The 26305-nt window shown below is 39.3% G+C and overlaps 1 protein-coding gene across 1 annotated transcript; it reads left to right on the plus strand.

Annotated features, from left to right (window-relative positions):
* The first annotated feature begins 578 nt into the window (after nt 1–578).
* On the plus strand, nt 579–26305 carry LOC109447956 (pantetheinase). Its single transcript, XM_074333598.2, has 9 exons — nt 579–711; nt 1604–1645; nt 4015–4264; nt 5557–5687; nt 17211–17403; nt 18292–18583; nt 19009–19370; nt 24856–25026; nt 26061–26305. Exons 1-9 carry the CDS (start codon nt 623–625, stop codon nt 26241–26243), a joined length of 1713 nt encoding a protein of 570 aa, XP_074189699.2. The 5' UTR covers nt 579–622; the 3' UTR covers nt 26244–26305.

A 26305-nucleotide genomic window follows, 5' to 3' on the forward strand; every position in this document is an offset into this window, starting at 1 on the left:
AGATGCATTAGAGCTGATTATCTGGCTAGGTCTTATTTTTGGGAAAACAGGGTAGCTAATGGCAGTATTGGGGCAAGAATCAGTCTATGTCCTTAAAAGCCACATTTATTAGGTCTTTTGTATACACTGTGCTAGGGACACAAAGAGCAAGAGGCAGTGCCCACCGTATTCGGTCCTTGTTCTCCCCTCCTTTCCTCCTGTTTCTGGTTCTCTATACTTGTTCTGGGCAAGACTTACAGTTGAGTTCTCTTTGGGACCTGATGCCTGGGTTGGTGTCATCACCACTTTGTCAGCCAAATTCAAGCTACGGTGGGTCTCCTACCTACTCTAGGCAGTGAGATGTCACATTTTTCTTCTCAAGAGACAATTATTTCCTTCTATGCAGGTTTGACTGGAGAACTCTGGAGGTATTAATCAAGAATTTTCTCCACATACCAGGTTTGTTGGAGACAATTGTCCCAGGTTCTCCACTCTGTATGAGCAGCAAGGCTGCATTTGGCACACTGTACATTACATGTCAAAGGTGATGCAGTGGCATTAGTGATCAGGTGACCCAGTTTAGGTGTTGTAGGAGACACTGCTGGTGCCTCACCAGTTCCACTTGTGGACAAAAAAAAGATCTATGGAAAGTAACATCACAGGGTTGCTGGCAACCAGACGACTACCGAGAGTGGGACTCGAGCCCTGGGGCGAGAAGTTTTTTGGCTTCAGGTAGGAAAGAATTGAAACGTGAGCTGATGCGGAGTTTAAAATGAAAATAAATTTACTTAGCAGAGAGCAAGTAGGACAAGAAAGGCCACTCCACAGACAGAGTGGCAGTCTCTAATCTCTAGTGGAAGAGAGACACCTCTGCCCATCAGGCTAGGGTTTATATGTTTTCTTGTTTCTATGGAAAATTGCTTGGTATGGGAAAAGGAGGAAAGAAGAACAATGGTAAATTGATCTGTAACTTCTGTAACATGCAAAAAGAATAGAGACAGGTTTACCTTTAATTTTCGTAAAACACAACCCATGGTTTTTTTGTAGTAGCTTTAACTACGGGAATGGCCATAATGGAATGTCTTTGCTCAATAGCCTTCAGATGGTTTGTTTTGTGTGATTGATGAACGTCTGCCTGAGTTCTGCATCTTGCAGCACGTAGGCAGCAGGCTTGGAATCCAACCTCCTACTTGCTTCAGAAAGGAGTCCTCATGCTCCTTCCCTATATTAAGGTGATCTGATCATAAATCCCTAACTGGGCAGGTCATGGTGTGTAGTCATGGTACAGATAATATATCTTCTTTAGTAAAAAGTTTATCTTTACCTTAAGCAAGCCGTGCTCATTGTTTCTGTGAATCTAGGGTAACATACCTTTGAAATGCTTCTTTTCAGACTCCTCAAGTGAAACCACACTCAAGGGAGCACATAATCTTGTTAACTATTGTAATCCAATCCCTGCTTTCTTTTCTCCCACTTTCTTATAATCTTCCTTACATCCCCTCCTTAATTTCAAATGCATAAAAGACTCTGCAAAGCTGTCAGTTTCCTGGGCATTTGTGATCTTGCTTCCCAGCAATTGTCATCAGTTTTGGCTCAAATAAACTCTTATAAAAATTCTCCACAGGTTTGGACATTTTTATATCGACTCCAGTACTGGCTCCAACAGGTAAGCCTGTCTCTCCCATTTTGGGGTAATGGTTTGTCCTGTGACCTCAGTTCTCTGATACAGCTAACAAAAGTTACTGATTTTCAGTTGTTCTGCTTTCCCCTTGTTGTGAAGATGGGAGAGACGACTTTCAAGCTTTGTCTATGTTAGACTGGAAACACAATGGGAGCTTCTTATTTATTTCAGAGCTTCCTTTTATAAATTGTTATGTAACAATTACATCTCATTGTGAAGTATGTGTATCGCCACCCACCTGGGAACAGGAAACCAAAAGGAGGTCAACAAGCAGAGGGAGCTGGTGTTTACTGTAGACTCGGGAGGGCTGGGTAATCACAGCCTCTTGGTTACTTTGGTAGCCACATAATAAATTTATTACAGTACTAAAATATAAAAAAAGTCAGACATACACATTTGCAAATTGAACTATAAAAACACCACCCAGAATAAAATCTAATTATTAAATGGATAATCATAAACACTAGTTCTGTAAATATAAAACATGTTATACTTATTTGCAACAGAAACAAAATTGTCCTACTTATTATAAGCTCTTTTTCCATTATTTTTCTCTCTTCAACTTCCCTGTTTCTCTCTTTAGTTGTCACTGTCATTGTTTACACTCTCTTATTAATCCTATGGTCTACAGCCTCTGAAATGGTCCCCAATAATCCCTGCCTCATTCATGCCCTTGTGTAATCCCCTCCCATCCAGGGTAGGCTTGACCTACTGATTTGCTTTTAATGAATAGAATACAACAGAAGTGATGAGGTATCACTCCCCACATTATATTACTAAGAGACTAGCTTCTGTCTTGGATGGGTTCTCCTGCTCTCTGGCTCTGAGGGAAGCCAGATACCCTGATATGAGCTGCCTACCTTTCAGCATGGCCTGAAGCAAGGAACTCATCTTTGGGCAAAAGCCAATGAGGACTTAAGGCCTGCCACCAATCATGTGAGTGAGCCTGGAGCTGAGGAGTGAATTCTCCCCAGCCAAGCTTTGAGATAACTGCGGCCTGAGTCAGCAGCTGGATTGCAGCCTTGTGAAAGAGACACTGGACTGTAAGAGACACCCAGCTAAGCTGCCCTGGGATTCCTGACCCACAGACACTGTGACACCATACATGCTTGCTGGTCGAATCCACTAAATTTTAGGAAAATTTTTATATAGCAATAGATAATGAATGACCCTTTTGTATTCCTCTTTGTCCTGGCTTCCCCATTTCGAGGAAACTAAAGTGAATAAAGTATAGTGTTTAAATATTCATATGATGATAATAATAATTTCAAAATTTTAAACCTATTTATTCTTCAAATTATTTACATATACTGCTATGTGCTGAAGTCCTAAAAGGTATGAATTCTAAAAATTTATGTTTAAGTCATGGTCATCTGTACCTTAGAATGTGACCTTATTTGGAAATAGGATAGTTCTGTGAGGGTGAAATCCAGTAAATCAATAACGTAATCAGATTTAGCTAGTTTGCAGTTTGACTCACCGCGTATCGCATATCCCCGCTAACCAGCCACGTGTTATTAAACCTAGCTAGTCTGCAGCGAGATCTGCCCTGATAGTCAGCTATTTCCTCTTTGCTTCTCCCCTCACTGATTAACTGAAGAACTCTGTTTTGTTCCCTTTCTCAAGGCCATTCATACCTCGTTAATTAACAACATCCTAACCTGAAAAGAGCAATTTCTTAATTCTCAGGCGCCCAGACTCAGGAATACTCATAAAGCCCCAGGCCACACTTGCCGAGTTCAAGTCTCGAGTCTGGAGATAACATTGTTTATAAACAGGCCAGACCCCAGGAAGGATGTCAGTCCTTGAACCTGTCTGACCGACTCCCCCTTTCCTTTGTTCTTCTTGTGTACCTATAAATCTTCTGCCCGTTCTAGAAACAGGAGGTGGCTTTGGACTGGAGTCCGCCATCCTCCCTGAATGCTGGCATTCTGAAGAAACCTGCTTTTCTTTCCACCAAGCATGTCTCTCGATTTTTAACTTTTGCAAGCGGCAAGCAGCCAGACCTCAGCACAGTAGGTTTCAGATGAAATTAATTAAAATGAGGTCATTCTGGAGTACGCTTGGCACTAAATCTGTTGACTGGTGTTTTCTATTAATAAAAAGAAGAAATTTGTACTCAGACACGTACCCAGGGAGAAAACAGCCATCTACACGGAGAATGGCCTAAACAATCCTCTCAGCCTTCAGGAGTTCAATAAGGGAGGGTCATTTGTTATATAAAATTTGTTTACATCTATATTTACGATGTAAAACTACAATGTTTTCTTAAAGTTACAAGTTTTGATTTGTCTTTAAAGTACTAAGTTCTGGTACCCACGTGACTTATTCTGGTTTCTCTCTATAAATATCAGGACTTGCTCTGTTTTTCAGCAATCGTTGGACTTCAGCATGACTATGTCTCAACTGCTGACTTATGTGGCAATTTCAGTGTTTCATGTCTTAACAGCCAGCTCCCTGGACACCTTCACAGCGGCTGTTTATGAGCATGCAGTCATATTGCCAAATGCCAGCTTAATAGCAGTGTCCCGTCAAGAGGCATTGGCATCAATGAACCAAAATCTGGATCTTTTGGAGGGAGCGATCATATCAGCAGCAAAACAGGTACCACCTCTTGAATGTACTGGCTTCTATGTAGAGAAAGAGTGGGGTGTAAGGAGACAGGCTCATTGTCAGGGTCAGTTACACATGTGTCAGGGTACACCCTGACATGTGTCAGGGTAGCCAAGGACTTTTGTTTTACAGCCAGAGTTCTACCTCCTTCTCCAAATTATTAGAAAAAGGACACTGTTACTTTACTTTGCAAATAGTGAGATAAAGAAAAGAACGGCTTGGTTGTCATTAAAGGGCAGCAAACCTTTGAGGAACTTGCCGTAAATATAATGACACTGTTGCCCTTTTCTGCTACAGATGGAGGGTGGAGGAGAAATGAGTCAGGGACTGGGGGCGATTTTTAGAGTATTAGTGGCCTTGGTGTACTTTTGTTCTCTCAGTTTTGGGGTTTGTTCACAACACCAAAATAAACTTAAGTTGCAAATTACTTAGCAGTGTGTATCATATACTTCACACTTCATACCTCATTCTAATTACAGATAAAAGTATATATGTTAATGCATAGTAAGCCCTTGAGTTAAAGGAAGGGTTAAGGTTAAGTGTGTGGTTCAAACAAGTATGGTTTAAATAAAGATATTCGTAAATCAGGTATCGATGAGGGATACATGAAGTGTGACGGAAGTCAAGGATGGACACAAGACATATCTATCAATATACTTTCTTGTATGAAAATGTAAAAGGTTGTCAAGAATTTTGAGGTTCTTTTTCACTCTTAGTCCAACTATTTTCCTAAAGGCCAGAGCAGGTTTCAAGGTGACTCTCCCACACAAAGTTACCTGGGTTAGCTCAGGCCTGACACCCTCCAGGTAAGCAGTGTCTGAGCCCCTTCCTTTTGAGAAGTAGGAATCCCATTTGCAGGGTATGGAGCAGGGAAGGCTGGAGCAGAGGCGAAGGTGAAGCAGAGAATTTGAGTTATAAATCAATCCCTACACACTCAGGCACAACAACTGGCCAAAGTTCAGGGAGGGAGGTGATTTTGGGATGAGCTAAGAACTGCAATGGATAGTAAACCTGTGAGTAGCCTGCAAAGCTATTAGTGTTTAGGGGGAAAAAAAGAAAAAGTTATAAAGAAGGGACGGAGTTGGGATTAGAAAATATAGTTGTTGGGCAAAGAAAATCAATTAAAAACATAAAAAACAAAGGAATAAGATTGAAAGAAAAAACAAACAAACAATACAGAATGGTTATTCCTCAGCCACTCAGTTCCTCAGGTCCTCTAGCATACACCTCTTTGATTGTTTGCTTATTTGAGAAATATTTTAAATAAGATGCATTTTTAACAGGGTGCACATATTATTGTAACTCCAGAAGATGGTATTTATGGCTGGAACTTCAACAGGGAATCTATCTACCCATACTTGGAGGATATCCCAGACCCTCAAGTGAACTGGATCCCTTGTAATCATCCCAACAGGTAAAAAAAAAGAAACCAAAACAAACAAAAAAACAGATTGTGAAAAAAAAAAAAAATCATGAACCTGAGCTTACTTAGGAAAATTTTTTAGAAGATCATTATGTAAGATCTGCTATCAACTCTAAGTTTCAAGATAGTTGTATTTTTTTCATTGCATCTATACATTTAATAGAAAAGTAAATATGAATTGTAAAATCAGTACTAGAAGGTAACATAGAAATCATCAAATTCAGTGTGAATTTCCATTGAGGGACTGACTCTGGAGAGATACTAGTGTAACTTGGTTAAGGTCATGGGGCAGTTGGTTAGTGGGAGACTAGATCCAAACTCTACTCTTCTGACTTCTTACTCATGAACAGAAAATTGTTTCCCCATTGGATCTGTAATTTGAAAACTGTATGACTAAATAGCAAAATAGAGTCACATGTCAGTTTAGGATTTAAGATGTTTCTTTCTCATCCATAAAAGAGCTAAGGAGGTTAACATATATAAAATCTTTAAAGCTTAAGCTAATTGTCAACCTTGGAAGTGTTGTACCAGAATTGTGTATGTAAGTGGTTTAAATCAAGTCTGGTATAAAGAGATATGAAGTGTGATGAAAGTAGCACTATTACTTTTAATATAAGAAAAACATCATCTTACACATCTAAGAGAATCATGTCATTTAACTCACTTCTTTCCATATGCACCATGGCTAAAACTGCAGAAATTCTTTTTTTGGAATTGCTCTTAAAACCACACAAACTTACTGTTTGTGACTGCTTATAGAGACACCTTGATTTTGACAAAGTTCAATATTATTTATCTTCCTCATCTACTTTATTCATATTTTATTGTATCATAACTATTTCTTATTTAGCCATTTCCCATGTGAGATCTTCAGATTCTAAACGGCAAGAACTCTGTTCTTCCTTCCATTACGTGACATCACTTGTTTCTTAATGGCCTTTCCCTAGGATCAAATTTCCAAGGGCCTCTGGAAAATTCCCACCAGGATGTTCCATTTCAAGGAGTCTGATTTTCTCTTTATGTTTTCCATCAACCAATTACATCTCCATTCCTTGCCTTCATTAATTTATTCAATTTCTTTCTTTTTTTTTTTTTTGAGAACTTACTATGTCCAGGCACTATTCTGGACAAGAGGTGAACAAAACAGATTAAAACTGTGTCCACCTGAGTCTTTTATTCTAGTATGGGGAGGTAGTTAATTGAAAAAAAGAGAATTTTATCTATGTCTATATCTACCTACCTACCTACCTACCTACCTACCTACCTACCTACGTATCTACCTACCTAATCTACCTATCTGTGATATGAGATAGAGGTAAATGTTATTGAAAAAAATATAGCAAGAAAGGTGGATATGGTGGCAAGTGTGGGGCTTACATTTTTCAGGTAATCAGAGGGCATTATGGTGATATCTAAGCAAAGACTTCAAGGAAGTGAGTGAGTAGGTCAGATGGGAATCTGAGGAAAGAGCATTCCAGGACAAGGGGTTTCTAAATACTAAGATCTGTGGTCAGAGTTTGTGTCTGGCATATTAGGAACAGCAAGAAGGTTAGTGTGGTTGAAATGATGTGAGGGAGGGGGGAGAAAGGTAGGCAATGGCGACAGATAGTTGAGAGGGGCCTGATTACATAAGGATTTGTGGGCCATGCTTATGACTTTGTTATTTGAGTGAGAAGGTGGCCATTGGAGAGTTTTGAGCAGAGAAGTAACATGTTCTGACTTAAGTCTTATAAGGAGCTCTCTGGTCCAAACACCATCATCTCTCTGGCAGAGAATGTAGAGAATAGACTCCAGCAGTCATTGGAGAGATCGAGGCAGAGAGATGATGGTGTTTGGACAAAGATGGTAGAAGTTTGGGTACCGAGAAATGACCAGATTCTGAATAAAGTCTGAAGGCAACTCTGACAGGTTTTGCTGAAAGATTAGATGTAGAATGTGTGAGAAAAAGAGAGTTAAGATCCCTTGTTCTTCACATACAATCAGACAGCATGTCTTGCTGAGTATGTTTGAAATATCCACTGAGTCCATTTTTTTCTTTTCTCAGTTACCAACCTTTTGGGGGCCTACATCACCACTTAGTCAGGGTGTTATGGAAACAGGCCCTTATCATTTTTCTTTTTTCTTTTATTTATTTATTTAGCCTTTATATTTCACACGCTTCCAGAAGGATTTGAGGTTTCTTACTAAATCTTATATATTTGAAAAATTGGACAGTTTAGATATCAAAACAAAATATAAGCCACCTCAATAAAGTAGAGAAAGTAGTTGTTACAAAGGCTGAAAGTGGGCTGATAATTACAATTGGACACTTAGCATAGTTCTGAGAGTTCCTGGGAGGCTAAGAGAGAAACAATTTGGCTCAGACGCTTTCATTGCCTCCCAGAAGAAAGCTTACAGATTTCTTGAGAGACAATTTATGTCCAATAATCTAACTCAAAGACGAATTTACTCAGTCTTTTTTTTTTCATTGATTATTTCTTATGTGAGTGTGTAGGAGTCCTTGTATAGGGGCATCCTTTAATACAGTGAATGTCTGCGCCTATGATCTGGTTTGCAGATTAAAGAATCAACCGTTAGTTCAATAAGGGAAAAGAAAAAACTTGCTAATTAGCTAGCTTGTATGAAAAAGCATTTTGATATTAGATTACATATTACTTGCACTGTTAGTTCAAGGTTTTGTGTGCATACATGGTTTCTCCAGTAGACTAAGTGATTTTGAAGTGTGCCTACCATGTCTTAACCTTCAGAATCTCCCACACTGCACACTTGGACAGCTCTGCCTAGAGTGTCCTTTTCCTGGAGGCTCATATACCTAATGTTGTGCGGGAGACCCTGCTCGCTGCGCCATTTGTCATGCAGGGTGACAGGTGGGGTCTCTTCTGGGGTCTCTAGTCCCGTTCCCCACATAAGAACGCAGGACATGGTGAGGCCAAAAAGGAACACCCACGGAGCCATAGGTAGGGAAGTCACACCACTATAATCTCACTGGCGGCTGGGTTGGAGACACAGGAAGCAGGAGCCACACTGTTCGCAACCCTCACTGCGCCGCTTGCTGGCTCAGCCACTATCTTCTTGCTAGCCCCCATTTTTGCTAGCGTAGCCACGACAGTTATATTAGTGGCCAATGGCTCACTGGTTACAGCTCACAGCCAAGTAGCCACAGCTGATGGCCATCCAAATACAGTTGATGGTCATTTACTACCTGAGCCAGCTCCTTTCCACATGAGGCCGAGAGCCTGGAGACTGCACTCCTGGCTCTGTCCCCACACTAGCATGGTGCGTTGTTTGTGGAAGATCCAGCAAACATTTGTTGAATATTTAATGTGTGCTTGTTATAAGTTACTAAATGTCTTCTTCAACAATTAATGATTTTTGTTATACTTTGAGATTAAACACTTTGAAATAAGCCTTAGGAAATACATTTTAATTTTTAATTTTTCTATTTCACCTCCTTCTTCTGTTCCCAATAACACTAGGACAGAACTCTCTGCCCACATCAAGGGCTTGGCAAATGTAATGAATTAAATGATTTCAGGCTCACATAAGACAAATGTGTTTTTAAACTCCAAATTCGAAGATGTCTTCTAACAAGGAATTTTGGAACCTTTTCTGGACATACAAACAGTCTGAGAAATGTAGTTTAAATGGAAATATATTAGAATATACAATGCACTTTTAAGATTAATAGAGACAGGAGAAAATATGAAATCAGGACTGTTTCAGAAATCCAACATATCAGGCTTATATTTCATATACCTATTCTACCATGTTAGGTGCTCTGGAAGGACTTGGAGTAAATATGTTTCAAGTGGTTCAATGTGTTGTATTTATATCTGTGGATTTCAGATATAACTGAAAAACAAATGAGGGGGAACTAAGAGATGGTCATTCATATAAATGCATTAAAATAATATTGTTTTAGATGTGCTTTTCCATTCTTCTTGGTCTTTTACAAGGATATGTTTTATAGCTGATTGCTGTGGCTTTGCACCAATTTGTAGATCTAATGGTTTGGATTTGATACTCAAAGAAAGCTTTCATTACTATTTCCAGCAGATGGCACCACATTTTCATTCATTCAACAGTTATCCTATGCTCAGCGAGGTTTTTCTTCAATAACCTAGTGTTAACCATTTATTATTTTAGGGTTGTGTCAATACAGAATAAACAAATGTTATATATTCTCAGGCCTCACTTTTCAAAATTGCATTTTAATTGCTTTCCTGGAACAACTACTGGTAACATGATAAAGAAATCAGGCATTGACAAGTGTTCCAAAACTTCCATCTTTCCGTACTGGCAGGCACTGTCCTAACCTTGTTGTCTCCAATCTGAACAATTGAAACAACTTCCTAATGATTTCCCTACGTTTAGCTTCTCATAATTGTAGTACTTTCTATAGTCTGTTGTCCTATTAATCTTAAAGAGAATTCAGATCATGTTACTTCTGTCCTCAAATCATTTCATGGAACCTTTTGGCTATGAAATTTGGAATAGGTTTCTTAGCCTTTTGTGCAGAGTTCTATCTCTTATGACCCAAATGCATATTTTAAATTCCCCTTGCCCTTTTCTTCCCTAAACATTGACTAGTTTCCTGAGTAAGTTTCCCCTTTTCTTACCTCCAAGGGTTTTTTACCCCAATTTTTTTTTTTTTCTATTGTGGTAACACACACATACCATAAAATTTATCATCTTAATCATTCTTGAATTTATAGTCAGTGATACTAGTTACATTCATATTGTTATACAACCATCACGATCATCTAGCTCCAGAATTCTGTATCTAGCAAAACTCAACCTCTATACCCATTAAACAATAACTTCTCTGTGCTCACTTTGGCCGCACATACTAAAATTGGAATGATACAGAGAAGATTAGAATATTTGACAAGGGAGCCAGAAATACTCAGTGGGGAAAGGATAGTCTCTTCAACATACAGTGTTCAGAAAACCAGATATTCATCTGCAAAGAATGAAGTCGGACCTTTATCTTATATCTGTCACAAAAATGAACTGAAAATGGACTTAAACATAAGACCTGGCACTGTAAAACTCCTAGGAAAAAATCATGAAAAAAAAAAAAAAAAAGAACTCCTTGCTATTGCTATTGGCAAGGATTTTGGGGATATGATACCAATAGCATAAGCAAAAAAAGGAAAAAAATCAATGAGTGGAACTATATCAAACTAAAAAGCTCTGCACAGCAAGAGAAACAATCAACAAAATGAAAAGGCAACCTATAGAATGGGAGAAAGTATTTGCCAACCATATATCTGAAAGAGGTTAATATTCAAAATATAAAATAAATTCTTATAACTCAGTAGCAAAAACTTTTTTTGATTAAAAAATGGGCAAATTATCTAAATAGACATTTTTTCCAATGAAACACAGAAATGACCAAAAGTTGCTCCACATCACTAATTATCAGGGAAATACAAATCAAAACCACATTGAGAGATCCAAGATGGCAAAGTAGATAAACACTGTGCCTGCTTCATTCCATGAACACATTAAAACTACAACTAAATTATAGAACAATCAACCTGGAGAACCACCTGAAGTCTGGCTGAACAGAAATTTCATAACTAAGAATATAAAGCAGATACGTCAAAACTGGTAGGAGGGGCAGAGACTCGAAACAGGCTGGCCCCAAACCTTTGTGTGGTGATTGAGAATAAGGAGCAATATCTCAGCCATGGAGGAACCTCCAGGGGAGCAAGGGACCACAGCCCCACACCAGCCCGGAGTACTGGTAGCCAGAAGAGGAACGCCACAACATCTGGCTGTGAAAAACAGTGGGGATTCCAACTATCCGGGTGGGAAGGAAGGCTGCGGAAAACTCAGACATCCTCTTAAAGTGCCTGGTCACAGACTCACTTGCGCAAAGGCACTCACCTTAGCTCTAGCAGAGGGATGGTTACTCAGGGGGTGTCGGAGGCAGACTGAGGTGTGTAGCTTCAGGTGAGGACTGGAGGACAGTTGCCATTTTCCCTGTGTGAGGTTCTGCTCCCATGAAGCTGGCAGGTGGGTGCCATCTTTCCTGTGTTGAGCCCTCCCCCACAGGCCAAATATGAATCTGATTGGCCTGTAAGCTCTGCTGCTCTACTCTACTGACTCACTGGGAACCTGTGCCACCCAACTCCCCCAATGCCAGAGGCACTTTCTCCAAGAGCAGCCAGCCTCGACTACATTGCACTCTTTCTTGGAAAACTATCAGAATCCCCAGGCCCTAGGCAGGTGGCAACTGGTCTCTGGGTACTCTAAGAGTTTTGCTGAGTAGCTCCAGGCTCAGCCCTGGGACCAAACCAGAATTTACATTAACCTGGTGACTACAAGTCTTCCCACTTTAGTGACTCCATGAGACTCTGACTCATCCAACTAACATACTGCATGAGACTTTATCAATGGCTGAACCTTAAGGGAGCCAGCAGGTGGCAGCAGGTCTCGGGGTGTCCTGACTTTTTGCGACACCCTGAACCATAACTGGTGGCAGCTGTCATCAGTATACAGCGTGGCCTCTCCCACATGCTTCCAACTTTAGCATAGGCAGCAAACAACTGCTCATTGCTTTCTAGCTCTTATGAAGTAGTGCCCCCCACCTGTCACAGGTAACTTGGGCCTGCACAGGAGCCCCTACCAAGAGGCCTCAGAAGAAGCATACTTAGACGTTGGCTTCAGACCATAGCAGAATACTGCCCAATTAGCCCCATAAACAGTGGATACAAAGGGCAATCTCAACATGTACCAGAGCCCTCTGGGGCGAATCCCACTCAATGGGGTAAGCCCCTCACACAGCAGCCTATAAGCCTATAAGCCAGGCAGTTTAAGGGCCAATCCCACCCACTGATGTGCCTATAGCAATCAAGGCTCAACTATAACAGGAGGGCACACACAACCAACACAACGGACACTCCTGAATCTCTTGAAGCAGGTAACTAGGGAGACTGTGCCAGGGGCCCACAGGACACCTACTGCATAAGACCATGCAGCCAAGACTGGGAGACATAGTAGATCTACCTAATACATAGAAACAAACACAGAAAGGCAGCCAAAATGAGGAAACAAAGATGTCTCAAATGATAAAACAAGAGAAAATTCCAGAAAAAGAACTAAATTAAATGATGGCAAGCAACCTACAATACAGAGTTGAAAACACTGGTTTCAATGATGCTCAAGGAACTTAGTGAGAATTTCAACAGAGAGACCGAAAGCATAAAAAAGGGCATAGAAACCATTAAAAAGAACCAGTCAGAAGTAAAGAATCCACTGAAATGAGGAATGCACTAGAAGGAATCACCAGTAGACTACATAAAGCAGAGGATCAAATCAGCAGTTTGGAAGACAAGGGAGCAGAAAATACCCAATTGGAACAACATGCAGAAAAAAGAATCCCCCAAAATGAGGAAAGTTTAAGAGACCACTGGGACAACGTCAAGTATAGCAACATTTGCATCATAGGGGTACCAGAAGTAAAAGAAAGCAAGGGATTGAGAACCTATTTGAAGAAATAACTGAAAACTTTCCTAACCTCATGAAAGAAATAGACATACAAGCCCAGGAAGTACAGAGAGTCCTAAACAAGATGAACCTTAACAGGCCCACACAAAGATGCATTATAATTAAAACGGCAAAGGTTAAAGACAAAGAGAGAACCCTAAAAGCAGCAATAAAAAGGCAACTAGTAACTTATAAGGGTACTCCCATAAGATTGTCAGCTGACTTCTGAACAGCAACTTTGCAGGCCAGAAGGGATTGATACAAAATGTTCAAGATGATGAAAAGCAAGTACCTACAACCAAGGGTACTCTACTCAGCAAAGCTATTATTTGAAATAGAAGTACAGATGAAGAACTTCCCAGACAAGAAAAAGCTAAAGGAGTTCCTCATCACCAAACCAACATTACAAGGAATGTTAGAGGGACTTCTTTAAGATGGAAAAAAAAAAAGGAATCAAAATTATTCATAATAAAATGGCAATAGCTACATATCTATCAACAATTACTTTCAATGTAAATGGATTAAATTCTCCAATCAAAAGACACAGGAGGGCTGAATGGATAAGAAAACAAAACTCTTACATATGCTGCCTACAAGAGACTCACTTCAGATCAAAGGACACACACAGACAGAAAGTAAAGTGATGGAAAATGTTATTTCATGAAAATGGAAACGAAACAAAACAAAACAAAAATCGGGATAGCAATAATTATACCAAACAAAAGAGACTTTAAAACAAAGGCTATAACAAGAGACAAAGAAGGACCCAGTAATCCCACTTCTGGGTACTTATCTGAAGAAACCCAAAATGCTACTTTGAGGAGATGTGTGCATCCATATGTTCATTGCAGCACTGTTTACAACGGCCAAGATGTGGAGGCAGTCTGGCGTCAATGGAAGAATGGATAAAAAGTAGGCAGTACATATCTACAATGGAATATTGCTCAGCCATGGAAGGGAATTGGTTCTTGCTATCTGCAGCTGCATGGATGGACCTGGAAGGTACTGTGCTGAGTGGATGTCAGACAGAGAGAGACAAATGCAATATGATTTTGCTTATATATGGAATCTAAAGAACAAAATAACAACAACAGCAACAACAACAACAAAACCACCAGAAACAAACTCATAGATACAGAGAACATTTTGATGGTTGCCAGATAGGAGGGGGATTAGGATTGTGGTTGTAAAAAGGAGGAAGGGATTAAGAAGTACAAGTTGATTGTTAAAAGGTAGTTACGTAGATGTAGACTATAGCATAAGGAATATAGTCAATAATACTGTAAAAACTGTATGTTGTTAGATGGGTACTAATTTGTTGGGGTGATAGATGGGCAGGGGGTTAGGGAACAGAGTGAAAAAGGTGAATGGATTAAGAAGTACAAATTGGTAGTTACAAAATAGTCATGGGGATATAAAGTAAAGCATATGTAATATTGTCAATGATCTGATAATAACTATGTATAGTGCCAGGTGGGTACTAGACTAGTCAGGGATCACATCTTAAATTATATAAATGTCTAACCACTATTCTGTACACCTGAAATTAATATAAAACAATATTGAATTTCAACTGTAATTGAAAAATTAAAGGAGGGCAAAGCTAAAGGGGAATAAGTGGCCCAAATATCCAAGTATAAAACAAATAAGTTATGGGGATGTAATGTACGGCATAACTACAGGAATATAGTCAATAATATTGTGATAGCGTGGTACAATATCAGATGGTTGCTGGACTTATATCATGGTAATCACTTCTTTAGTTATATAAATGTTGAATAACTATAGTTTAACCGTGAAACTAATATAATATTGTATGTCAGCTATATTTTTAATAAAAATCTTTTTTTTAAAAACCACATTAATATATATCACCTTACACCTGCACTGTTGGTGGGTATGTAAATTGGTGCAGCCACTATAGAAAATAGTATGGAGGTTTTTCAAAACATTAAAAATAGAACTACCATATGATCCAGCAATTTCACTTCTGGGTATATTTCAAAAGGAAGTGAAATGAAAAGATATCTGCACTCTCATGTTCATTGCAGCATTATCTATAATAGCTAAGACGCAGAAATAAATTGTCTATCATTGAATAAATGGGTGGAAAAAAATGTGGTATACACGGTAGCCTTTCCTTATTTGTAGTTTTGCTTTCCATGGTTTCAGTTACCTGCTGTTAACTGTGGTCCAATAATATTACATGGGAAATTCCAAAAAGAAACAATTCATAAGTTTTAAATTGTGTGCCATTCTGAGTAGCGTGATGAAATCTATCACCATCCCATTCTGTCCTGCCTAGGACGCGAATCATCTCTTTGTCCAGCATATCCATGCTTTACATGCTCCCTGCACATTCATCACTTAGCAGCCATCTTGGTTATCAGATCAACTGTCGAAATACCGCAGTGTTTGTGTCCGAGGGATACTTATTTTACTTTATAATGTCCCCAAAGCACAAGAGTAGCAATGATGGCAATTCAGATATGCCAAAGAGAAGCTATAAAGTACATCCTTTAAGTGACAAAGTGAAAGTTCTCATCTTAATAAGGAAAGAAAAAAATCTTATACTGAGGTTGCTAAGATTTACAGTAAAAATGAATCTTCTAGTTATTAAACTGTGAAGGAAAAAGAAACTTGCATTAGTTTTGCTTTTGCACTTCAAACTGCAAAAATTATGTCCAGCAGGTATGGCATCAGATCACTCTCCAGGATGGTTTCTGTTGGTTTATTTTTTTCCTTTTTATTTGTATGCCTTATGATTTTTATTGGTAAGTAGACATTTGAAGCTTATCATGTGATGACTCTGGAAATCAAATTTTCCTCCTTCCCCAGGATTTTCTGTCTTTTGCTTGTTTATTTGTTTCTTTTGGTTATGGTAGGCTGTTTCTGTGCGGGGATGGGGGGTGGGGTGGGGCGGTGGGTAAGCCTCAGGTGTAAACTTAAGGTCTTCTCAGGCCTTGTCTTAGCCTGTGCCTTTCCCCGGGCATGTGTAGTGACTTTCTAAATTCTTCTATATACGTGATTGGTTTTTTATGTTCAAGTCCTTAAATGTCTGGTTCCCAAAAGGGGAAAAGAGTAAAAAAGGAAGGCTCTGACCCTATAAACCTCCTAGAAATCACTTCAGCTAGAGGGGGATAGAATTGCAACAATGTGAGTTGGGGGTGGAGGTGCAACAAGGCTGCCTGCCCCTGAGCCTGTACCTCCGTGATCAGAAGCAGGTATCAAGGATCAGAACACAGATCCCCTATATTTGGAGGAGGAAGTCCTTATTGCTCACGGTGCTCCCACAAGCTGCCTGCAAGGTGCTCCAGGAACACCGGCATGTCTGCCTGCCACAGGGTTGGAGTGGGGACGGGACATGGGTAGCCACTGCTGAACTAAGAGCTGAAATGGACTGAAACTAACTGTAATTTACCTTCCAAGGCTTCCCCTGGAAGTTTCAGACCTTTAAATAGACTCCAGAGTTCCAAAACTTCTATAACAAAGATTGTGCGAGCAATTGTTATCTGTGTGGAGGGATGGATTCCTGGTGCTTCCTATTCTGCCATCTTCCCAGAATCTTCCGACTATCAAGTTGCCCTTCTTTCATTCAAAATGTTTTTTGAATTGTCTCTTTTCTGACAGGCATAGGTTCAGGGAACAGGAGATATCTGTCTTTGCCCCATAATATCTGTAAGATGTGATACACATTATAAGGTTAACATATGAATGTATGATTACATAATAGATGTTGATAAATGTTATGAAGAAAAAAATACATGGCCTGGAACCTCACCCTAGTATAGTTTCCTACAACCACATTCCTACAAGCATGTACTTCCTGTGAAGTCTTTTCTTGTTTTACTTTTCTCCTTCTCTGTACGTTATTTAGAATTTACATGGTGGAAAGTTTGTGAACTTAATTGTCTGAACTTTTTGTATAACTTAATAGGTTTAGGCCACTACCATTCTGAATTTTGTTAAAAGCTAACCTTGATTTTTTTTCTTTCCTCTTCCGATAACGCATACCAGATTTGGCCATACTCCACTGCAAGAAAGACTCAGCTGCCTGGCCAAGGAAAACTCTATCTACATTGTGGCAAATATTGGGGACAAGAAGCCATGCAATTCCAGTGATCCCCAGTGTCCCTCTGACGGTCGTTACCAGTATAATACTGATGTGGTGTTTGATTCTCAGGGAAAACTGGTGGCACGCTACCATAAGGTAGACTTACTTTGAAAATAATTCAATTACTTGGGGGCAGCCAGATGGCTTAGTTGGTGAGAGTGTGAGGTCTCAACAACAGGGTTGCCTGTTTGATTCCCACATCGGCCAGTGAGCTGCGCCCTCCACAACTAGATTGAAGGACAATGACTTGACTTGGAGCTGATGGGCCCTGGAAAACACACTGATCTCCAACATTCCCCAATAAAAAACATTAAAAAAAAATTTCTATTACTGACTATTTAACAAAATAAAGTGAACAAGAAGGGGAAATAATCCTTATTGTTGATAATAATAAGCATACTTTAGAAGCAGAGTGGAGACAAAGCATAGAAAGTAATGATTAGATGTGGGAAGCTCCTATAAAGAGGCTCAAGAGGTTTCCTGTGCATCTAGGAACACAAGAGTGTGTTCCAAGTGTGTGAGAATCAGTAGGCCCCACCTGCATTGACATGTAATGTCATCTTTTGAACTTCGTCCTTTTGAGACATGCCCTGGCAATGGGTCAAGGCTAGAATGGAAAACTCCTTACCAGATAGACTTGGTTTTGAAGAGAAAGGACCAAAGAGTGTTCTTTGTCCACCGAAAATAGTTAAATGTTCTTGGCAAATAAAAGTTATCTGTTTCACTCCCATGTCTTGTAAGATTCAAGGTCTTAACAGATAAGGGTTTCCTTGTACATATCTATCAAATGGGAGACTGAACCAAAGGCTCCTATCAGCTGCGGTAATCTCTGATTCTGTAATGCTCTTTCCCTGTGAAGACAGTGGTCATAGATGAAATTGGCACTGTCAAATGGATGTAAGCTTGCACTTTTTCAGACACAGTGATGTTCAGATCAACTTCTTAAAAGAGATTTCTCCCTGCTTTATCTTCTGTTTATTGCAGCAAAACCTTTTCATGGGTGAAGATCAATTCAATAAACCCACAGAGTCTGAGGTTGTGACTTTCGATACCCCCTTTGGAAGGTTTGGCATGTTCACGTGCTTTGATATACTCTTCCATGATCCTGCTGTGACCCTGGTGAAGGATTTCCATGTGGACACCATACTGTTTCCCACAGCTTGGATGAATGTTTTGCCACACTTGTCAGCTATTGAATTCCACTCAGCTTGGGCTATGGGCATGGGAGTTAATTTCCTTGCATCCAATATACATTACCCCCAAAAGAAAATGACAGGTAATATATAACCGTTAAGATTTATGGGTGTGATGTAATCCAAAAAGAAAAAAAAAATACTCCTTAATACAGAGATTTTCAACTCTTAATTTTTGTGTATCTAGCTGGTGACATGCTGTTAAGTCAATCTTCATCTACATTTTTTCTAGACTTATTTAATTTTATTTAAATTGGATGAACACCCTTTTTCTTTTTTTCAAAATGCACCACTTCTTATGTGAAACTCTCTTCTTGGCTTCTTGGTGTCATACTATATTGGATTTATTCTCACTTGTTGTCCTTGGCATAGTTCTGAAATTAATGAATTATATATATCTATGTATACCTTAGAGGGAGTAAAATGTTAACATGAGTTTAAAATAACAACTATGAGATCCCTTTTAACTTTTCTATTTCCAATGCCATTTCCAACTTACAACTTCCAGGAAGTGGCATCTATGCACCTGATTCTCCAAGAGCATTTCATTACGATATGAAGACAAAAGAGGGAAAGCTCCTCCTCTCACAACTGGATTCCCACCCGTCCCACCCAGTCCTGGTGAATTGGACTTCTTACGCCAGTGGTATAGAAGCACTCTCGACTGGAAATCAGGAATTTAAGAGCGTTGTCTTTTTTGATGAATTCACCTTCTTGGAGCTCAGAGAAGTCACAGGAAATTACACAGTTTGTCAGAATGACCTCTGTTGTCATCTAAGCTACAAGATGTCTGAGAAGAGATCGGATGAAGTTTATGCCCTAGGGGCGTTTGATGGACTACATACTGTTGAAGGGACATACCATTTACAGGTAATGATTATTCTGGGGGCAGGAGAGTTACCAGATAAAATTACAGGACACCCAATTAAATTTAAATTTCAGATAAATGATGAATCATTTTTTATTATAAGTATGTCTCACTTTGATATATATATGCATATATGTTGTTAATCTGAAATTCAACTTTAGTTGGGGACGCTGAATTTTTATTTGCTAAAGCTTTCAATCCTAGATGTCAGTGCAATTTTAAATTGGTTGGAAAAAGGCAGAACATTTATTTTCAGTACCAGGGTTTAAAATGATATAATAATCACATTACAGATAATTTTAATGGATAAATTAACTTCTGATATTTCCTGCCTTAACAAATTTAGCCATTTTCCCTACATGTTCCTTGATGTCTATCTTGTTTTATAAAGAGCTTGACACTGAGTATGTCCTGGAGACATGTAAGTGTGGATATGGACACATGAGAGATGTACAGTACAGAGATTCAGCTACCTCACATTCCGCAACGTAAGGGAGGAGCTATGATAATCTTAAGAGATTGAACTCCTTAAAAAGCAGTTTCCTTACTCTTCTCATTTTGCTCTTCTCTCCCTTGAGCTGGCCCCAAATCCTATTTCACCCAGATTATCGCAGTATCTTAACAGAGTTTCCCGCTGACAGTTTCAGCTCCATCTACTCCCTTCCCTGGAGGATAGGGACCCTATAATTACAAAAACCACTAATAGCTATTTCTTATTATTTCACTCTCTTGCTTAAAATTTCACACTGTCTTCTACTTGGCAAATCAAATTCCTTAACGTAAAACACTCAAAGTCTTGTTATGTGCCGTTTTCTAGTCTCTATTGTCTTCTCTTACTTCTACCCACATGTGCCCCGGGTTCCTGTCATATTGAAACATTTCCCCATTTCCAATATGCCAGCTTCTGCAGAACTGCTGGGTATTTGCACAGGTTCTTTCCTTTATCTATGATGCCTCCCCACCACTCATCATGCTTAGTGCTTTTCAGGTGTTCTTTTCACCAAGAACGCTGCCCTGATACTTCCTATAGCATCCCTCCTCCCTCCCTAACTGGGTTAGGTATCTCTTTCATGTGCTCCCAGACATCCTATGCTTAACTTTATCAAAGACATGTCATGTCAAAGTATGCACACACGTTTTGGAGGCTGAAAGCCCTTTGAGTGCTGGAACTGAACCTATTGTGTAATGTTTGTTTGCTGTATGACAGATAAGCCCTCTACCAATGCTTGTTCATTTTGACAAACATTTATCAAGTGCCTACTACATACCAGATATATATTCTTTGCTAGTGACATGAAGATGAATAAGTATAGACCTTCCTCATGAGAAATCTAGAAGGGGAGAAAGACATATTGTGAGGACAGAGCCAGGGTAGCAGTTTCCAGGCTATCAGCCTCACGTGGAAAGGGGCTGGCTCGGTTATTAGATGGCCATCAGCTGTAACTAGTTGGCCATCAGCTATATAACTGGTTAGCCATTAGCCAGTAATATAACTGCCATGGCTACACCGGCAGGTTGGCTGGTTGGCAGAGAGGCGGACGGCAGATTGCGGATCATGTGACTCCTGCTTCCTGTATCTCCAACCCAGCCACCAGCGAGAATATAGTGGTATGACTCCCCTATCTATGGCTCTGTTGGTGTTCCTTTTTGGCCTCACCATATCCTGCGTTCTTGTGTGGGGAGCGAGAGCTGAGACCCTGCATGACACACATGAACAGATAATTTTAGGTTGCCATGTGATAGAACACAGAATGCAGATTTTGCTGTAAGAATACTAAGGAGCTGTACTTAGCCTATTTTGGGGATCCAAGGAAGTTTCTGGAGACATAATGTATGAGCGTATGCTATTATCCAAGTGAAAAAGAGAGGGAGGGAATTCTAGGTGGAGCAGAGAGCATGATCAGAGGTTTCGATATGTGACAGAACAGGGTATGCCGGAAAGAACAAGCAGGTTAGTGCTGCTAAGACATAACGTAAGTGAAGATTGGTGGAACGAGAGCCTACGGGCATGATCATATCTTGCAGGATCTTACCTGTCATTCCTAAGAATTGGACTTTATTCTGCCAGTGATGCTCTTTTGTTGGAAGGTGTTCAGCAAGGGAATGCTGCGATAACATCTCCTTTTAAGTAGATGATTTTGTCTGCAGTGTGGATATGGAATTAAGGGCAAAAAGACAAGTTAGATTATTAAACTAGTTCTATTAGGACCTGGACCAAAAATTATGTTAGTAGGAATAAAATTAGGGTATGGGCTCAAGAAATGTTTAGGAAATTGATTTAAGTAGCTAATTTGATATGGAACAGGTAGGCAGAATGAAAGGTCTAGAATATGCCAGGTTTCTGGCAAGGGTGGCTGGGTGAATATGATGCTCTGACAGGTCAGGTTGCCAGAGGAGAAGCAGATTGGGCGACAGTGGGGAGGTGCTCATTTCTGCTTTCGAAGTACATATGGGACATTCAACTGGAGCCATCCAAAAGGCTGTTAAATATAGGGGTCTGACACTTAAGGGAGATAATTAGATTTAGAAATATTGTTTTGAGAATCAGCAAGATAAAGGTGGTGGTTAAACCCACAAGAGTGAATGGCGTTACAAAGCTGACTACATAGATGGCAAAAAACAGTGGGATAAAGGTGGAACCTTTAGAGCTCCAATGTTTGGGCAAGAAATGGACAGAAGAATAGGAACCTACAAATATGATTGAGAAATGAAAGAAAACTTAAACAGAGAACTCTCATGGATGGCAAAGAAGTAGAAATTCTCGGAAGGAGAAAAACGTGAAGTGTATTTATGCAATATGTTTTACAATTTTTGACATGATTGAGTGCAATTTTGGTAGAACTTCCTGGGCTAATAATGACAGAGTGAAAGACAGATTGCAGTAGGTTGAAAAGTTGAAGGGAAGTAAGGATATTGCAAGAATGAGTGAGTATTTTTCAAAACTCTTCAGGATAAAGAGAAATGAAACAGGAACTAGACAGACCAATGGTCACAAAACTGTTTTTGATTTTTGTTTTTCCAGTAGATGAGAGATACTTGATTGTCTTTATAGGCCTAAGGGAAAGAGCAACATAAAAAGAAAAGGATGAAAATACAGGAGGAATTAATTCTCCTAATCAGTGCTTCAGGTGTTGGAAAAAAGAGGAAAAATGGTACCAGGAACACAGGTAGAAAATGTCCAACAACTGAAAATTAGTTAAACAAATTATGTTGTAGAAGAGTATTTATTGCCATATAAATATTATCATATGTTATGTGGCATATTGACACTAATTGTGTTATGTATGTGGCATATATATGGTATTACATTACCATGTTAATTTTTAAATTCAAAACTTACAATATAATATTTTTGTGTGTGACATATTTTTAAGTTTAAAAACTTGGTTACAAAACAAGAAGCAATCTCTTGGTTCTTCCTCTTTCTTTTTCCTCCCTTCCCCTCTCAGTCTTGTCCTGCCATCTGCATCACTCATCTAGTTTCACTGAGGAGAGCAGAGCCCAGTCCATTCTTAGTGCTTGGGAAGGTCAGCTCTGTCAAATAAACAACACCCTCTGTTATTGCTGGGCACTGGTCCTTTGGCTAAACCATGGGTGCCAGACAAGTTTTGGGATTTCACATTCTAAATTTAGCAGTTTCTCTCATATATGGTGACCTTTTTGGATGACCAAAAACGGATCGAAAGTTCTGAGCATGTGGGTAATACTTGCCAATTTTAAGCTTCACAGTGGAGTGATCTAGCTGGGCCTTTTGTTAGGGGAATCCCTGGGATAAGTATCTTGAGAGATTTCCTCTTTGGTCAAGTTTTTCAGGCTTAAAATTTCTTCTAATACTCTTTCTGAATAAGGTTGCCTACTTTAGCAACTAAAAAGAAGGATACCCAGGTAAATTTGAAATTCAGATAGATTTGAAGTTCACGTAAAAAAATGTAAGTATGTCCCAAATATCACATGGGATAGATACGTTTTTGTCCCATGTGATGTTTGGCACATACTTATACTACAAACTAGAACTGTAGTTCAGATAAATTAAAAATACTAGTTTTTAGTAAAAGAAAAAAAATAGTATTATTTAATTTATCTGAACTTCAATTTAAACTGGGACTCCTGTCTCATATTTTATCTGGCAAGCCTATTCCTGAAGGATAAATGACAGCATTTGAGAGCCAAATGAGAGAAATGACCTTTCAGGGAGAGGTGGTGGTGGAAGGAAATGGTTTCAAATTTTGAGTATGATTCTTTCATGGAATCCCTGTCAACTACGTCTTTTAAAACCTCCATCTAAACATCATCTGCTTCACCCTCTCTAGAAATAAATACTTCCTCTTTCACTGGACCAGGTGGGAGACTCGGTATCGTAGGCATCCTAACAACTTCCCACCAGTTTTCTTTAGTCACCACCACTTTACCAGCTCCTGAGGTACCTCGCCCTCCCAGGGGTGGAACCTTTGGAGTATTCTGCAGCAGAGATAGGGTTGGTTCTTGGCTTTCCCCGCTGCCAGTTTAGGACTTGGCTTTCTTGGTTCTGCTAGCGCAGTCACCACTTTTGTATCATCTCAGCTTCTAAAATTGCACCATGGTCTATCCTCCTGGTCTCCTGTTCTTGTGTGTTTTTAGCCTTAAAACAAGGTCAATGTCACTTCTAGTAGGATTTCAAGGGAACAAAAAGAAACCCATATTTACGCGTATTCTACCTTTTATTTGAAAGTTATGTGTATCTCATCTGAACACACTTGCCCTAAGCACTTGTTATCCAACTTCAAAAGCAGAAGCGGGGAGACCAGTTAGGGGCTTTTTGTTTCAATCTGGCAAGAAGGTGGCTTGGAAGATGCAATACAGATGGAGTTAAATGAATGTGGATCTTTTTTTGGGGGGGAGATTTTCCCTCTGCCTGGTGAGATGATTCATATCCTTATATTTTTACATTCAGAAAGTTATGTATTGTAGTTCAGGATAGTATGACTATGCAGAATAGTGTAACAATGTAATATAGTGAGAATTGTTTTATTACTTGCTCAGATATAAAATATGTGACTTTTCCAGATCACAGGGGTTGTCTTTGTATCAACTCTAAGATTCACTACAACTTTAAAATTTTTTTCATAGTGTAAAATAGGCAATAAAATAGAGATTAAATTAGTGTCTAAATTAAACCTTTTTAAAAATTTGAAAACTTGATTAATAAAAGCATTGCTAATTTGAGAATAATGAGGATATAATTGTTCTCAGCTATAGACCAAAGGATTGATTATTTCTCTATGTGGCTTGATCTGTTTGATAGTGAATTACAGAAAATACTGGAATCTGAAGCCCTTCATTTTTATTGCTAGTTGCTATAGACAGTCAGCAATTAACAGTATTAATCAATTGAGGAAATAACATTATTTTACCAAACAAAGGAGGATAGACATTTTGTCCGAGGTCAGGAGAGTGTTTCCATACTTAAGTCCTTTCCTAGGACTTACTGGTTTGCATTCACTTTCCTAGATTTGTACCCTGTTGAAGTGTAAAACAATGGGCTTACACACCTGTGGTGACTCCGTTGAAACCGCTTCCACCAGGTTTGACATGTTCTCCCTCAGTGGCACTTTTGGAACCCAGTATGTGTTTCCTGAGGTGCTGCTGAGTGAAATTCAGCTTGCACCTGGAGAATTTCAGGTAAGAATCTTTGCTCAATGTTGCCAGCTCCTTTATGGAACAGGAAGCACTGTTTGAGTACAAAACCTACCCAAGTGCTTACAAATACGTAAAAATCAAAGTCTCCATTTGAAAAGGGTAAAATTATCCTTAGGGGTCCTGAAGGACGCTGAGCAGGCTGCATGTCTTGTCTGGAAAGCCTTAGTATAGAATAATAATTAGTATATCCTTGAGAAAAAAAGAAATATGCTATCGTAGGGACTATAAGGATGAGGCTGGTCTGTTTAAGGTCTGTCGAGTAGGAAGAAGACTCAAGAAGAGTTTCAGGACCAGTCCCACCAGAGAAAGAAGCCCCTTCACATCACTGGGCAGCGATAGCCTAGGGAAGTGAAAAGGAATTCCTATCATGGTATGGGTGACCACAGGAGAAAAGGAAAGAAGAAAAAGCTGAGGAGAGAGAATCTGAGTGGCTGGTGTTGGCAGGAAAGCAAAAACGTTTTTTTTAGAGGCCAGAAATAATTTCTTACTGAACCAGAACTCTGCCCAGTCATATTCTTCTACTGATTATCCCAGGTTCCGCTCTCCCTCCCCTTTCCTTATGGCAACAGCTACTGTGGGGAGTTAGGGACAGTGGGCAGGGTGGGATACTGTAGTGAGTGATTGACAGGGATGATAGAGGCTCAGCTCAAACTCCCCTTAGTCAATCCTTTGTGATCATTTGGAGGAGTCGTTCTCTTGTCTGAGTGGACCGGATTGGATTTCTCTCTTATATACTCCCCAATCCATTATTTTATGTTTATTAACTTATGGGATGCTTCCTCAGCTAAATAAATTATAAGATGTTGATTACAAACATTTCAATAATAAATGAACCATTGCCAGTGTGATAGCTCTGATTTTTCTTGTACTTTGTACCATTTCAAATATTTCTGGTAGAACAAAATCTGGCCATTATTTGTATTGTTTCTTCATCCAGTTGTACTGACTTTTAAAAGTGTGTTGTAGGTTATGTAACTTCAAGTTATATCCAGTGAACTTCTTTGTGTTTTAATTAGGTGTCAAGTGACGGACGCTTGTTTAGCTTGAAGCCATTATCTGGACCTGTCTTGACAGTGACTCTGTTTGGGAGGTTGTATGAGAAGGACCAGGCATCAAATATTTCATCAGACCTCATGGCACAAACACTAAGAGTAATGCTCATAGTTATAACAACTATTGTATACTTATTAAATTACTAGAATCTTTACATTTGCTCTCTCTTATTTTGAATAATTTAAAAAATGATGGATAAGAAAAGAAA

Source organism: Rhinolophus sinicus, chromosome 2, assembly GCF_057876585.1.
Source record: "Rhinolophus sinicus isolate RSI-liver-muscle chromosome 2, RSI-T2T, whole genome shotgun sequence".
Classification (NCBI taxonomy): Eukaryota; Metazoa; Chordata; class Mammalia; order Chiroptera; family Rhinolophidae; genus Rhinolophus; species Rhinolophus sinicus.

What these genes read in the sequence shown, in the direction of transcription:
- LOC109447956 (XM_074333598.2), top strand. Translation starts at nt 623, where the DNA reads ATGGAAAGTAACATCACAGGGTTGCTGGCAACCAGACGACTACCGAGA. An exon ending in TCATATCAGCAGCAAAACAG is followed by an intron (nt 4,265 to 5,556) that starts GTACCACCTCTT and finishes CATTTTTAACAG; the next exon opens with GGTGCACATATTATTGTAAC. An exon ending in AAGGGACATACCATTTACAG is followed by an intron (nt 19,371 to 24,855) that starts GTAATGATTATT and finishes TCACTTTCCTAG; the next exon opens with ATTTGTACCCTGTTGAAGTG.